The sequence below is a fragment of the Hipposideros armiger genome, unplaced genomic scaffold (genome assembly GCF_001890085.2).
Source record: "Hipposideros armiger isolate ML-2016 unplaced genomic scaffold, ASM189008v1 scaffold_393, whole genome shotgun sequence".
NCBI lineage: Eukaryota > Metazoa > Chordata > Mammalia > Chiroptera > Hipposideridae > Hipposideros > Hipposideros armiger.
The window spans coordinates 758,229-775,010 of NW_017731743.1; the positions used below are offsets into that span (position 1 = coordinate 758,229).

General features: G+C 44.6%; 1 protein-coding gene across 3 annotated transcripts in view; it reads right to left on the bottom strand.

Moving 5' to 3' along the window:
• Window positions 1–16,391, bottom strand: part of RASGRP1 (RAS guanyl releasing protein 1) — an 80,339-nt gene extending 63,948 nt beyond the window's left edge. Inside the window, exons 1-2 of one of the 3 annotated variants that reach the window (XM_019663519.1) lie at window positions 16,172–16,386; window positions 11,451–11,632 (exon numbers count right to left, since the gene is read on the bottom strand). In XM_019663519.1, the coding sequence (XP_019519064.1) occupies window positions 11,451–11,632; window positions 16,172–16,206 (217 nt within the window). In that variant the 5' untranslated portion in view covers window positions 16,207–16,386. Of the gene's footprint in view, window positions 1–11,450; window positions 11,633–16,171 lie in introns of those variants that run through there. The other 2 variants (XM_019663522.1, XM_019663520.1) reach the window with 2 other exon arrangements.
• Between the last annotated feature and the right edge of the window lie 391 nt (window positions 16,392–16,782).

Genomic DNA, 16,782 nt, shown 5'->3' on the forward strand with positions numbered 1-16,782 from the left:
AAAAAAAAAGATATGATGCATATATACAATGGAATATTACTGCCATAAAAAAGATTGAAATCTTGCCATTTGTGACAACATGCGTGGATGTAGACGGTATTATGCTAAGTGAAATAAGTCAGACAGAGAAAGACAAATACCATATGATCTTACTTATAAATCTGGAACCTAAAACCAAACAAAATAAATGAACAAACAAGATAGAAACAAATTCACAGATACAGAGAACAAACTGAGGACTGCCAGCTGGGATAGGGTTTGGAGGCTGGGTGAAAAAGGTCTTCACCCAGAAGGATTAAGAAGTACAAATTGGCAGTTACAAAAATAGTCCCAGGGATGTAAAGTACAGCATAGGGAATATAGTTAATAGCAATAGCTACAAGTATGTATGATTTCATATGGGTATTAGAGTTATCAGAGCGATCACTTCATAAGTTATATAAATGTCTAATCACTATGCTTTTCGCCTGGAACTAATATAATATTGTATGTCAACTATCACTGAAAAGTAAAAAATAAAATAAAATAAAATTATAAGCACATACCACAGTAGGCAAAACAGTGTAAGCAATCTCCATGGGCTCACCCAGCTTTAACAATGATCAGCCCATGATCAGTTTTGATCCATCTATTCCCCATGCACTCCAATATTATTGTAAAGCAAATCCCAAACCTGGCATTGAATCAGTAAATATTTCAGTACATATTTTTGAAAACAAGGACTCAAAGAAAACCCAATGCACCATTAACATGCCTAAAACAAAACCAACAGTAATTCCTAATATCAAATATGCAGTCAACAGACAAATTTCCAATATCTATAATTATATAAGATGAGTGTGTACACACACACAATTTTTAGTAAAAAGGTTCAGACTATGACAAGTTGAAAACTTCTTTAAGTCTCTTTTAGTTGCAGGGTCTTCCTCCATCTTTCTTGCAATTTTGAGGGCACACTTTCTCAGTTAACAAGCGAAGTCCATCTCAGGTAGATGTTGGTGGCTGTTGACCAGGTAACGGGGACTCAGCCACTGGGAACAGAGAGGGTCGAGGAACCACAAGCACAACGTGGGGAGCTCTTTCCTAGGGGCTTAGAGCAATGTCAGCCCAGCGAAGCCCAGAGTCACTCGCTGAGACCAAGCGCTCAACCATCGTTGGCTTTAACTGTAGACGGAGTCCAGGAGCCAATAGTGTGGACGCTACAGCTTCTGGGAAGCAGCACATCAGAAGCTGGACTGACTCGCCATGTGGCCTAAACTGCCTGGGAGTGAGACAAATGGTGAACCCACCACGGCAGGTATGGATGGAGTAAATCTGGAACCCATGCTGCTAAAAGGGATACAGAAGGAAAGAAAGCATGATAATGCAACCTCTGCATTCGACATTAAAAAGTGAATGTAAAAAGTAACCAGTGATGAACTGCTCGTCAGATTTAAGGATGCTCTGTAGGCTGTAACTACGTTCTAACAAGATAGACTTATCAATGATAATGCTGGCACATTTCTTGGCTTCCTAAATGCCCTGGGTGCCCCCCTTAAAATGGGACTGTTCACAAGATTACAAAAACAAGTCCTGGACAGAGGTTCAGAGAAATTAGTGAAGGGAAGCCAGACATAGTTACCTTTGCTCCCCCACCCCAGAAATTCCCAGATGACTTCATCACTAACTGCCTCAGTACCCTGGTTATTCCATTTTCTCCTTCACTACAAAACTGGCAAGCTCTGCTTCCCTCCCCCCCCCTTGAAGAACAGCACCGCGAGTCCATGTTCCTTTTGTCCATTTCAGTTAATCACTGGTCTCTCTAATCCAAGCTCCATCCTGGCAGCATCTTCTGCCTGAAAATTTTGGTAAGAACTTCAGCAATCTCCCCAGGGCCCCTGACCACTCTGGAAAAAACCAAGTAGACACATGGCCTCCCCCACACCACCGCCCACCATCTCTTCCATGCTGCAGAAGAATCACAGATGTACCAAACTGTACCATCTTTGTGTTTCTGCTATGTGTCTTTCTCAGTTGCTACTCAAGAGCCTTTTAGAAAGTTAGTAAAGACTCAAGATTTTTTCATTGTTTCTGAAAGCAAAGCTTCTTTTCCACAAAAGCCATCTAAATTTCCCTATACATAAAAAAAAGCCCACCTAGAATTTTAAGTTAATAGAAACATTTTTTTTTGTTTCCCTTCATGTATTATAACCATAATCACATGGTTATCATACTTAGCATTTGGCCCTGGAAAGAAATGAGTAACTACTCTTCTTATAATGTCTTTAATTCCTCATTAGAATTATTTTAGTTGCCAAGCAACCTTCACTTTTAAGTCCCTTATTTGAAGAGATTATGTCAGAATTACTTTTTTAAAACCAATTTTAGGATAGAATAGCAACTTCCTGTGCTAGCACACCTCTTTATAAATACTAATGTTGATTTTAAGAGCATAATTGTTTAACATTTGAATTATAGAAAGCAGAGTTAATTATAGTGAATCTACCATTAAAAAGTTAACGTGATTACAGTACATGTAAATATGCACAGGAGGAAATGTAGGAAGATATTCCCAATAATGCTAATACTGCTTATCTTGCTCTTGGTGGCAGAATGAATGACTGTAATTTTCTTCTTTTTGCTAGTTGTATTTTCTACAGTGTGCATGAATAATTTTTAAAGTCATTAAATTTTCAAAAGTAAATATGAGAGCTTGGTTAAAGTTAGATCTTTGTAAATACAAGAACTTATAAAAGAGTGGGATTAAATAATATGTATATGAAATATATTAATATGAACACTGTATTGTTCATAGTAAATACTCAAAAATTAACTATTACTAAAATATTTTAAAATCTGTGTAAGTGGTAAATTTGATGTACATTTTACCATAACAAGAGTCTATGTAAGAACAATATAGACTCAGTGTGCATCAATAATTTAGAAAAAATGGATTTAAATTTGGTTGGTTTTCTAAGTCTCCACCCTAAGGGTATTGGCTCTTCAAATAGATCAAAAGTACTTTCTTTAAACATACACGTTCCTAAAGGACTTTCTTCAAATTCACATTCAGCATCATGACTGAAACCTCATTAGACCTTCTCCCAGATATTTTCAGTCTCTGAAATAATTTCAGCAGTATCATAGAGAGGGGAAACTGAGGCTCTGAGTTACAAAGTGACTGTCTAAGTACTCTGGTTTTAAGCCAATGACAATCTAGAAACAAAACTGAAGGCTTCTTTTTCTCCAGCAAAAACATATTGACAAACTTTTACTGATCATCCACAACAGCGGATTACAGAATTACTCTATATCATAGACCGGACTGAATAAAACTTGGATGAAAAAAACAATGGAATAGTCACCAAATCTTTGGAAAAGGGATATTTATTTCAAGTTTAGAGTTAATAAAGGAAAAGATAAGAGGAAACATGGACAAATTTAACTACATAAAAATGTAAAATTTCTATACATCGAAATCCCATAACCAAAATAAAAATGAAAATGAGAATAAGGGGAAAAAAATGCCCATAGTAAGTGATATTCAAAGAGGTAATAGCTTTTTAACATAAAAAAGCTTTTGCAAACCTCTAATAATAAAAACATTAAGCAGCAAGTGATAATATAGGCAAAAGATATGAACAGACAGTTCACGAAATTGGAAATATAGTTAGCAAACAAACTAATGAAAACACACTTAACAAAAGCTTGGTTATATAGATATATCAATAGTACCTGTTATCATTTAGCAGGAAATGAAAGCAAATGATTAAACAGATGGAATCAGAAACAAATAGAGACAGCATATAATACGTGAAGAACAGTTCACAAAAGCAAGATTTGGTTGGGCAGAAATAAGGGTCAGTTAAATCAGGGAGAATTTTTAGAGGAGGTCAATTAAAAACAAAACAAAACAAAACAAAACCAAACCACAGAGTGATCACTTTGACTCCAGAATGAGAATCTCAGTTTTAAAGTTCCACTGTCACTTCCCTGAGAAAATTTCTCAGCTTCACTGGTATTTGATTTCCTTATCTCTAAAGTATAATGTTTCTTTCTTTCTTCTTCTTTTTCTTTTTCTTTTTTTGAACACACGGAGAATTGTTTTATAAAATACTTAGATGAAAGGAGCAAAACAACAGCAAATACTACCTTCTTCTAATTAGGTGATACACAATTAAATTTCCAGTTTTATCTTCCTCTTCCGACCCCAACACTTTGCTTTGTAAACACCCTCGATAGCTGGGGAAAGTGGTGTGTTTGCTGGTAAATGTTTAAAAAATAGCCTCTCCAGGGATGGGGTTTCAGAAGAGGCCCTGATTAGCAGTGTTTGTCCATTTTCATGGTATAAATCCTCCCAACAGAGGCAATTTCAAGTTACTAGTGTGACTTCACAGAACACGGAGCTGGGAAGAGATAGATGTCCATACCATAGCTAATGACGCTATAGCATTCGTACCATTTAGATAAAACAGACATACTCTCAAGAGCATAGACGATAGTAAAATATGGCAATATAATAGGAAAGAACGAGTTTTGAGGATTTATCTGGTAAGTTTATACAATTTAATTGTTCATGATGGCTGTGTTCAACAACTGGCTTGCAAAAACTCCCCCCAAAAATAACAGTCCGCTTTCGCAGATTAAGACTTTCAAGATTGCAACAGCACTAAATCAAGTGTGGTACCCTGTGTGTCTACACAAGTCATGTGCGTGTGAACAGGAAACTGGCCCTGTGTCCACATTTGCTCTTTCCCAGCTGTTTTCCTCCCAACCATTCCAGGACAGCCCCAGCTAGGTAGTGGCCCAAAGTACCCACAGAGAAAAGGCACAAAGTCCAGCAGCTACAGCTGCTCCGGCACAAGTGAGCAGGTAGGTCCTGCCCTCAGGAGGTGGGTCTGGTGGTGGGGCCTGCCCTTCAGATGACCTTCTCCAGTGGTCTGTCTCACTGCCCAATCCCTGCTGTTTCAGTCAATTACTGAACCCATAGCTTTTGTTTTCACACTACTTCCCTAACGTGTTTCTATCACGGACTTAAAACCTTCATGCCAACCTATGGCCTTAAAAAGTCTATTGGAAAAGGGGCACTTATACAGAAGTACTTAGAGGAAGCACCTCTCCAGTCCCCTCATCCCCACCCCTCCATCCCCAGCTAAGCCATTACTCCTAGGCCTCTGATCCACGGGGGACAGGTATACGTTAGGGAGCAAGGCCCTACAGCACCACAATAAACTGGTCTGATTGTGCTTTACAGCCGGACAGGCAGAATAGGCATATGCTGCTGCTTCTGAGGACAAAGAACGAACGTGTGCTAGTCACAGACACCCATGTTCAGAGATTAACTGGCTGGAAGTTTTGAAGAGTTTCTGCAGTTGAGAAGGGATAGAAATGTGGGAATATCTGGTAGAAGCGGGCCCAGGGTTGCAGACCTGCTCAGGGACGGGCCTCTCTCATGCCATCTGGCCGGGTTGCTTTACAGACCCCCAGGAGGCTGGCTTCACCACATGCTTTTCTAGTTCATGTAGATGAAAAACCTATTTGCTCGATCACTTCCCATAGGATTTGTACCCTTCCAGTTGTCCATGCTTTCCTAGAAAGCCCAAGAAAATGCTCTGGGGCATCCAAGGAGCAAGTGTACCATAGGATAGTATTTCTCAAAATCAGTGCATGAGGGCCGCCTGTATCAAAACCACAGTGACTGCTGGCTGAATGGAAATCTCTGCATTGGACCCTCAGAAATCTGCAAGGTGAACACACACCCCAATTCCTGAATATTTCTGCTCATATTAAGCTGGAGAACCTCTGGTACAGTGGGAAGAATGTGAGCCTTGAGGATAGATCAGAGGCCAGATCTCAGCAGCTCTCCAACTTTAACATCTCTGTGCTGCAAGCTTCTATTAATTAAAAGAGCAAAATGATAGCCATCTTATAGGGTTATTGTGCAAATCAATGGGCCCAATTCAGGTAAAGGCCCAGTAGCCTTCGGAGCCCACAGTAAGTAACTGTCCAATCAACATCAGTCTACTGCCTGCCTGCCTGCCTGTCTGTCTGACTGTCTCTTTCTCTCAGCAGTAAATCTCATCTCTCTGGATGGACATACTGAACTAAAATGCTCAGTTCATTCCTGAGACTGTCTATCTTGTGCAGAAACATTTTTATGACTGCCTCTATTCTCTGTTATACAGGGAGGTCTGCTCTAAACACCGCCACACAAGACAGCACAGTTGAGAGTGAAGGGGGTTTCCCATCACCTCCTATCACAGGCCTGGCAGTTACTGTAACTCACACACGAGAGGGCAGACATGCCAGCCTGGGGCACTGGATGATGCCAGCCTGTCAAAGAGGCAGAAAAGAGGCTCCTTGGAATAAATAGCATCTTGATCACAGATGGCATTTAATTCACTCCAGAGGGGCTAAGGACAGGCATTCCTGGGAGCTGCTCTGATGCCTAGAAGCCTTAGGAGGTGGGTGCCCCAAAGACCCTCCTTTACATGTGAAACCTTGTGGTCATGACTCCCAGTGATGGGGGTTCCACGGAGGAGGCTGCTGGGACTGCTGTGGTCTTCTTTGTGAAGTGGCCAAGGCTTTGGGCCCCTTCCTGACTGACCCTACACATGGCTTTGTTCCTTGGAGTTGCCCATTCTTGGATCTGAGTGTCCTTTAATGTCATGGCCCTGGGCTTCTGGTCTTGTGTTCCTGTTGCCTCTGGGCACCTCACTTTGGTGCACAGGCTCTAAGTCGCAGAGTGGTAAGGAATACCTAACTTTCCCTTTGTCGTGTGTGGGGTCAAACCAGTATGTGTTGTCTTCATGGCTCCTGTTTTAAAAACAGGTGTAGTGTTTTCCCCTTAATAAGTTAAGGTCTATACAACTGCTCCATGGTGTGGGAAATATACCTATTACCTTACAGGTATTTCTACTTTGGGAGGTCATTGCATAGTATTAGTATAATGTACATGGTAATTTTAATCACTTAGCACTTTGTTCAACAGAGAATTTTCAGGCTGACACCTGGCATAAAGATGGAGTCCAATAAATATTTCTTGTATTTCATGGAGTTCAATTTCTAATACGGGGGACACCAGGCCTGCAGAAAGTGTGTCCAGGCTGCAGGCCTTTTCTGTGTGGCTTGCGGGTCTCCCCTGAGTGAAGCGGGGGCCTGTCCTAGGAGAGGGACCCGAGCCCAGGCTGCAAGTGGCTGCCAGGGGCAGAGGAAGATGTGAGCAACGTGTTTTCTCTTCAAACTGGAGACATGAGGCTAGTTTCAATTCTCAGGGACGCGATTTATTTTTCTCATTTGCCCAATGGAGGAGACAATAATATCTGACCTGCCTATTTCAGAAGTTCTGAGTTTAAAAGACAATCAATACATCATGGCGCGCTAAGAGAAAAAATAAACAACGCTCTCAATAGAAGCTACTAGCTAAGCTGTGTTTCCCTTCACACTGACAGGTAAGACAAAGACGTAGAGTTCCCTCCCACATCCCACCAGCGAGCAGGAGGGCTGCTTGCTGGGGCACATGTAGGCAGTTTTCTTTCTGATGTTGTCAGAAGTTGTCTTGCATTGAGCAGGGGACAGGGAAGAGCTTTGTGAATTTGGACATCTGAAGCCTTCCATTTAGCCCCAACTGCTGGCAGCCCTCTTACAATGTGAAAATATTAATTAAAAAAAAAAAAAAGAGCCCGGATGATCTCATAGGTCTCTTTTACCTCTGAAATAGATGGTATGATTCACATACATTTGACATAAATGTACCAGGTTGTGATGATTTCCCTCATTATGTGCAGCTGAAGAGTGGATTAACGAGCAATAATATGCTGAGAGTGTAAAGCATGACCTCTGATTAAAACAGAAGGTGGGAGTGGGTTGTTTCATGGTTAAAGTAATGAACTATGACTCAAGGCTCTGAGTTTCTAATCACAGATCTGTAACCTTGGACATGACACTGGGAGGCTTGCTAGAGACCTTCAAGAGTACCCTGAATTTGTACACGTGGATCCCCCATTCCTGAAAGCACTGTAATAAGCCCTCCCTCTGAAAACAGTGTGGGGGGATAATTAATGGCTAATAATACAAAAGAGAGAGCCATCAGTAAAGACTGCCAATGTCCATGATAGGAAGCATTCAGACCATTACCGAGAGATCCTAGAAAAATGCAATTCTCACAGTTTCCAGAAGATCTATCTGTTGTCGCCTTTCCCCTTCAAGTCAGCCATCTACCCTGTCTAGTACTGCCCAACAGACTCTCTGCGATGATGGAGATATTCTCTAGTTCCTCTGTCCAGAGGCAGCTACCGCGCATGGCTACTGAGCACCCGAAATATGACAAGTGAGGCTTAAGAACTACATTTTACATTTGATATTTTAATTAATTGAAATGTATATGTAAACAGCCACATGTGGCCAGTAGCTACCATATCAGACAGAACAGCTCTGGCCACTTCAAACCTCCTCTAAGCAACAGGATGAAGGTAGGGTTGGGAGAGCAGCAGAAAGCAAATTAACTAATTAGTCAGTTTTTATGTTTAAAACAGCTTTTTTTTTTTCTCCTCTTTTTTTCAAGTCAGAGTGGCCGCAATCAGGGTCTGAAGCGAGAGATCTTACCAAAAAAAAAATTAGAATAGCTTTCCCCCACCTCTGTACTATTTCCCTCTCTTTTCATGGGTATTAAAATGAGACAACATCTAAACTCATTAACAAAAAGCCTAAGTTACATTGCTTTATTCTACAGCAAAAGTTTTCTATACAAACCCGAGGAAATGACGGGTAACATAAGGTTCAAGAGAACCGAGCCTCACTGTGTACGCTTCTCCATGGCCTCTGAAGAGACCCCCAGGAAGGAGCACAAGCACATCTTTTTCCCCGGGTTGCTCTCTGTCTGCTACCCATCCCCAGCCCCACTTATCTCTGTGGCTCCACCTCCTTTCCCCTCCCGCACCAGACACATCAACTGATAATCTACAAGTCAAAACCATAGGCGAAGTGCTGTCTCCCGTTCCCTCCAGACATAGGGTATCTTTTCATTTTTGCCCCTTTCATGTAAATTCTGTGGCAGGAAACTCTGCAGTACATAAGACACAAAGCCCTGAGGTCTTGTCTTCCTGCCTTCCCGTAGCATTCCCTGGGCCCCAAGAGGGGTTTGAATAAATAGTGGCCGTTCTCCCTAATCTATGTTCTCACCCTTAAAGCGAATTTACTCAAACACTACGTGGTATCAAGAATTTATTCTTCCTGTGCTTAGTTTATTTTTGCCCTGTCTTTTGTATCTGTTGGGTTGTCGGAAAAGTCATGACGTATTTTTGCAACGAAAAACGCAGAAAAATACGTCATGACTTTTCTGACAACCCAATGTTTTCTTCCTGACCAGTGCATTTCTCAGGTGTGCTAAGCTAAAATAATGGAACAGGGGTTCAGTCCCTAATTCTCCTTGTGCACTGCCCAGCACAGTGTCAGACGCAATGAGGGGTTCAATCAATGCCTTTTGATAATGGATAAAAGACTATTAGACTCAGTGGGATTTTTTACAGCTTTGGAGTTTAAGGTACTTCTTTAGTTCAACATATTCCAGGAAACCATGTGTCTTTTCTCCCTTGGAGCACTTGTTGAGGGGAGTGGGTTAGGCTTGGTGCTTTTAGGGAAGGACTTCAGAATCGGTCATGTATTTTTCAGGTTGATGTCATCATTATTTGAACTCAGGCAGCAGTTGCAAGATTGGCATGAGAGGGGGAAACAAATAATGACAAATACATTGTGGGTCTCTCTTTTCTCAACCATGAATGGAAAAGGGAATAAAAATCCTTATTCATGGAATAGTCACCGTGCCCCGTTAAAGACCAGTAAATATGACCACCAAGCCTGTGTGAGGAACTTTGCAGTTTATTCAAGTTTGGGAACGAGGTAAAAGGAAAGTTATCACAGCCACACTTCCACTAGTCTCCTCTGTCTCCTAGTGTATCTTGTTGCATGCATATTTTCTAAGGAGATTATTTTGAAATAGAAAACCATTCATTCAGCTTCCAAATTCATCCCTAACTGAAAGATGAAAGTGTGAATAAATAGAAATTTCATTAAATATTAAGGTTAAACTAGCAATAATAAAAATGCTCCCTTTTTTCTGAGTTAAAAAATGTACCACAAACAATAAAGCAAAATGGGGCTTTTGGATCAGCTGCAGCAGCACCACCTGGGCACTTGTGAGAAATGTAAATTCTCGGACTCCACCCAGACCTACTGGGGCAGAAACTTTGGGGGCGGGGCCCAACAACCCCTGTTATCAAAAAACCTCCATGTGACTCTGCACTAACATTTGAGAGTGATTGCTTTACACCAATGTTGAAATCATCAAAACTATTATTTTCAATGTTGTACTAAAGTGTACTAAATGAGTACCCCCAACTTGTCAAGTCTCTCCCAATTCTATAAGTAAGGTCTGACCCAGCACGGAACAAGTTCAGCCAGTAATCTGTAGTTCTAAGTCCTCAGAGATCTGCACGCTGTGCTACCTGCGATCTGATCAAGGCACCCCTACACTCCCAGGAGGCGCCAGGGCGCCGGCTGGGCAGGCACTTCTGAGCTGATCCGAAAGCTCATCTGCTTCATGGCAGGAGATGGAGGGGTTCAAAATGGGGGTGAGGGTGGGGGATGCAGAGGAGACTAGTGACGCTGGAAATCTATGACTTTTCCATCAATTTTGATCATTCCTTTTTGGGAGGGGAGCAAGTATTTAGTGCCTTTCAAGCACTATTTCACAAATACTAACAATCAAAAGAAAGACCGTGCTTATAAAATTGAAAAAAAAAAATAGGGCATCTCTGCAGATAATTGCTTGCAGCTGCACTAAGCTGTGCATCGGTCATGGCGAGGACAGGTGATGACAAAGTACAGCGTCTAGATTCACTGCCACCGTGTGTCTGTACACTTATTTCCCCGATCCCTGACCCTCAGTCGCAATGCTTGTTAACCAGCATCTTCTAGTCAGACATTCTGGCTTCACCGGATCCTCTCCTATTCCAGCATAATCACCCTCCAGATTCTAAAGGGCATTTTTAAGATTTTTTTGGTCCAAACGACTCAAAGGCTTTGAAATGTGTTTGATAACAGTGTTTGTCATGTAACCTATTCTTTGTGTGCCCCAAGAACACAAGAGCAAAAAAAAAAAAGTCAAAGCAGCAGATGCACAATAGCATTTGATGATATTTTTTTGTCAGCAGAAAAGCCTCCGTCCTGAGAAAAATGGAATGCAAAATCTCCTCACTAACTTTTCTCACTTGAAATCACACCTTGCATCACGACCTATTCCACCCACACAGTCATGTGCCATAGGCACTGCACAGTCTCCAACATTTCCAAGGCTCAAATGCTATTTTTAAAGCCAAAAATACAATCTAGGTTGCTATTCTATGAAGTACTTTTTAAGGAAGAACAAAGTAATATAACGATTTTTTATACATGTGGGCAGTTAGCCAACTCACCAAAAGATTGAATGCAGCTGTCGATAAGATCGTCCAGACTGGCTCCTTTGGCTAAATGTCCCAGAGACACCATCATTCGGAACTGGGTGATCTGGGCCAGGCTGGGATGGGAAGGAAAAGGGCTGCGGGCTGGCTTCGTCTCTAGTTTTGCTTTAGGGGCAGCTCTGCAGCCATGAGGTTTCCTGGGGGGGAAAAAAGGAGGCAGTGAGTGCAAGCTGTGAGCAGCCAGGGGACCAACAAACTGGCAGCTCTGTGCTCTGGAGGCAGATTGGAGAGGAAAGGAGTAGAGATAAGACAATTAATCCCGGGAGTTGGGCTGATAGAAGATATACCCCTCCCACTTGGCAAATGCACCAAACGGACTGGTTGGCTGTTAAAGAGACATCTCCCAAGCAAATAACAAGGTGAGGTTTCAGGGTTGCAACTCGGGCTCATCCTTCTGGGGTTAGGACTGCTCTGGCATGATGGCTCCGTTTCTTGAAGGGGAGAAGAAGAGGCAGGACTATCTTCGCAGTCCCCAGCTCCTAGCAGTAATTTTTAACTTTAGCCTCAAGGCCACAGACTTCGGGCTTAAGAATTAAATTTCAGGTGGTCTCATCTTCAGCTAAATTGGTTCATCTTAAGCAACACCAGAGATGCTATAGAAGGTCAGGCAGCCTCGGAAATATCTTTAAGGGCTTTGGGGGTAAAGTCAAAGACGGAGGACTTGTGTGCAGGGGGTGAGGGTTGAGTGCGGTATTTAGATTTTAAGCTAGTCCTGCCTGTCTCACAGCTCTTGGTTGGTTTTAAGATTCTGTTTTTCATTATGGATACTAATCATTATGAGCCATTTTTATCACTAAACATCACTCTATCAAGTCCTTACTTGGGTCCTTACCTATTGAAAAACAAAAAACAAAACAGAACTTATGAGAGCTTCATTCCAAAGCTGAAAGGCAAAAGAGCAAGCCTGAGTCTGAAAATGGCATTGGAGTCCGACAGGTCACCTTTGTCCACTCTCACCTAGCTTTACCTTTGGCCGTGACCTCTCAGTATAATTCAAGTTGTTTGCAAAATGATAAATGAAGGCTAATTAAGCACGTTTGGTTTCCCTTCCATTAAAAAAAGATAAACATGCACAGACACATTTCTACAATTTTTAAAGGTTTAATAGAGATGGATGTTGTTGCTGGTAACTTCTCTAGTTAATTCTCCTGTCCCTACTGTGCTTTGGTTATGTCATAATTTACAAAAAGCCAAGAAGAAAGAAAAAAAGGAAATATACGTTAGATCCATAACTTCAGCTACTCACTATATATTTTGGTACACATACGATGGCATCACTTAATCAGTAACGCTTATCCAAGACACTGTCATAGGCCAGAGAAGACCAGTGAGATTGTCTATGTGAAGGCACTTTGTAAACTGTAAAACATATTTGTTAGATGTTAGTTGTTGTTGTATAAAGGTCATCTGGCAGTTCCTTAAAACAAAAATCTCGTTGGAGAATCAGACCCAGACCATGCAAAGATAACTCTATCGATCTTCAGTGTCCTGTGAGTGTCAAGGGTGAGAAGTGGGATGTTCTCAGAGGAGGGAGAAGCAGTTCCAGGTGGAGTGCTGGGGAAAGCTTCTCTGACAAGATATAATCTCACCTAGAAGGGGCTAAAGAAATGATGAGATCAAAATAAAATGCTGGGGCACACATGGGATTTGGGAAACGGGCCTGTGAAAAGATTACCTAACTATAGGGCCACTCAGTACACAGCCAGACTTGTGGATGGAACACCCTGCCCTCCGTGCTTCATTTCAAACTACCTCCAAAGCACTGGGCTGGCAGTGGCTGCTGAGCTGTTCCCACCTAGGGTGGGCAGGGCGGGCCCAGTGACATTGAATCAGCAACTGGCTATTGGGAACCCACTGACCCAGGCAGTGATTTCTGAAAGATCAAGTTGGTGTTACAAGGCTTGATCAAGTTTCTTCTGGCCATTACTGATTTTTACCCAGGCCCTGTGACAGCCCCAGGATCATATCAGTATCTAAAAATGGGAGAAAATCATACGGCCACCATGAATTGAGTACCTGTGACATGGCAGGCACTGTGTGCTGGGGATCTTTAAAGCTTACAGCCCAGAAAGATATCTCCATTTCAGGATGATGAAACCAAGTCTGAAAGAGGCTAAATGACATAGCCAAGGCTGTACAACTCACATGTACTGGATCTGGGATTTGTACTGGGCACCTCTCTGGCTCTATTTGTTTAATAAATATTTACTGTGCTTGGAACTGAGCATCAGAATTCGCAAGAGGGGCTGTAAAGGTCAATTCGACTTAAAACAAAAGTAACATCCTCTAACAGCAGAGCTGCTAACATGAGGGCTGACTCTCAGGCACCTAGGCCTTCTGCAGGTCCCTGGAACAGTCCTTAGACCCCAGAGCTGGGTGGACTCTCTTCATGGTCATTTTCGAAACCCTTCTCCTAGAGCTATGGAGGTCCAAGCTCAGAAGGGCAACGTGACTGGCCCCAGGTGCCGAGATAGGTGGAAGCCAGGCCTCCTGTGCCCATGCCATGCTCCCCAGCTGGCCTCCCTCCCCTTCCAGTAAGCACTGACAACAATCTAAACAGGGGGATGGTGGTCAGGTTGGAATTTACCAGCTTTCTGCCTTAGCCACTGCCTTTCTACCATTACGACCTCCACCCAAGGCAGAGTTGGGAAAGGGGAAAATAATGTCCCTCTTGGTACAGGTCTCTTTTTCTCTTAGGCCTTCCACATTCCTTCTTCCTGGCCTCTGGAGAAGAGGTACTTGTAAGAAGAGGCTGGTAACCCCAACATACAACGCTTCCCTCTGGGGCTGGGAGGTATCTACCTGTCTCTCAGCTGGAAGGTCCAAGGAAAACTCCATCTTTTACCATTTGGACTCTGAAAACTGCCCTGGCTCTAATTCTAGTAATGGTTCCTAGTGTCAGCAGTAGGGGAAACCACTTTGGCTCACAAGAGGAGATGCTTTTACCAGAACTAGGAGGAACTGGGGTAGATTCAAGGAGAAAGAAAGAGCTTGAAGGAGGGCGGGAGAGGAGGGTCAGAAATGCAATTTGGGAAGCATGTAGCCCAGAGACACTCAGGCAGCTTCGGCATGCGAAACCAGGGAGAAGAAAGCTACTAAACACCAAATCGCAACCTGAGAGGTCGAGGAAGATGGGGGTAAGCTGCACCATCAACAGGGAAACTCAGCTCTTCGGCTGTGCAGTCTCTTGATTGGCTGCTTTGTGACAAACCTTCAAATCATTGTCTTTTCTGATGAAATGGCCATAGATAAGAATTTACAAAATATTTCATTATAGACAGGTCTTGAGGGTGTTTGAATCCATAGAACAAATAGCCTCTAGTCTGCCAAGACCTATTTTTAAAGGATAGTAGCCAAGTGTTTCCTGGCCAGGTCCCCCGTGAATTAAAAAAAAAACAACAAAAAACGGGGCTGGGGGGAGTGGCAAGAGAAACAAATTAACTTGAAGGTGTTTTTGAGGCTAAATTTGGCTAAGGCCTCATCAAGTCTGCTGAAGGAGATTGTCAAAACTCGGAACTGGTTCAAGTGAAATTCTCTCCAGGCACAGGTGCCTCAGAATAGGTCACAGTTTAAGGCTGAATTTGTTATGGAAACTTCCACGACTTTCTTTGCAGTGGAAGGTGGTTTTTGTTGGCTTCTAGTGAGTGTTCCTTCTAGTCCTGTTCTCTCCCCAACCCCATAATATAGACTCAATTTAACTTACTAAAGCCCTTCCCCTCAGTCTAAGGCACGGTACAGTGCTGGACTCGAGGGGATACAGGGCGGGGTGGGGAGGTGCATACGAGGCTGAGGCCCTTTAGCTCCAGGGAGTCCAGCAGGGCAAAGCTTCCTGCTTCTAATGGACACGCTTGTGCAGGCTGCGCACGGTGCAGTCACGCCAGAGTCTGAGTGGATGGAGGTGCGACACGCAACAGCGTGTCCAGCCCTATGCTGAACACAGGTCGTCGTCGCCCAGGAAGTGGTCCGGTTCTAGCTCTTTGGGGGACAAACCCTAAGTTGTCTGGCCCCTCCAGGCCTTTCTCCTGCTAAGAGCCTTTTCACTCACTGTTACTCATGCTTCATCTTCAGTCACCCCAAGATCCTTCTAAAATATCTCTCTAAAATATCTAGAGCGGGGTACAGGTTTCCACCCAAAATGTTATATGGTTCGCTAACCTCTGCTTACTCTCTGCAAGCGCCCTTGGCCTGTCTGGGCCTTCCTGAGCTCCGCCGGGCGGGGACAGGCCGCCAGGTGGCGGTGCCGCAGTCCCGCGCCCGCAGCAGGTGCGGGCGACCGGGAAAGTCCGCAAGTGGGAATCCCAGGTTCCTGGCGGCGAGGAGGTCCATCAGTGCAATTCTGGAGCTCGCTGGGCGAACTCTGGCCGCGCGGACCTCACCACTCCGGCCTAGCTCCCTCCCCTACTTGCCGGGTGAGACGCGCTGGGAGCTCCAGGCGCTTCCGTCCCTTGCGCGTCTGTCCCTTGCGCGTCTGTCCCTTGCGCGAGTCTCTTCGGACTTCAGCCGAGACCCCGGCCTGCGGCCGTCCGCACCCCAGCGGGCAACTTCTCGTAGAAAGAAGCGCCCGTGTCATCCGCCGCTCTTCCCACCCCCGAGAAATCTCAGGGGGCCGCTCGCGCAGTGGCCCCCAACCCAAGGAAGGACACTGGCTCTCCCGAGGGCCCCGGGCCCCTACTCACCGCGGAGCCTCTCTCGCCTTGCCCAGGGTGCCCATGGCCGCGGCCGCGCTCCAGGAGCCGCCTCACCTAGCGCGGTGGGTCGGGCTCAGCTGGGCGCACAGCATCGCCGCCGCCGCCGCTGCTTGCGGGGCCGGACGCCCCGGGCCTCTCCACCCGCGGGCCGCCCACCCGCCGCTCTCGGAGCCGGGTGAGCCCGCCCGACGCGCACCCGCAGGCACAAACTTTGTGTGCGCGCGCCCGCTCGCCTTCATCCGCGCGCGCGCACTCACCCTCGCCCGCACGCACCACCTGACACACTGATGTTATCGGCTGTAGGAAGTGTGGGGCGCTCTTCAGCAGCTCTTCTCCGAAACGTGCCCCCAGTACTCGGTAGTGCCCGGAGGCCAGCGCCTAAGTCCTCTCCTTTTACCCCTGCCACCTACCTCTTCCCGCCCGAGGGTGCCGTCCGAAGGGGAGCTGCAGGACTGGCGAGGCTCCGGGTACCCTGGGTCCCTCCAAACCTGCGCCAGGAGAGCAGGTGTGCGCCGGTTGGAATCGGCTTCGCCCAGAGGTTCTCAGGGGAACCCCCGCCCCGCTGCCGTCTTGCATTTCAGTTCTGCCTCGCGAGGACC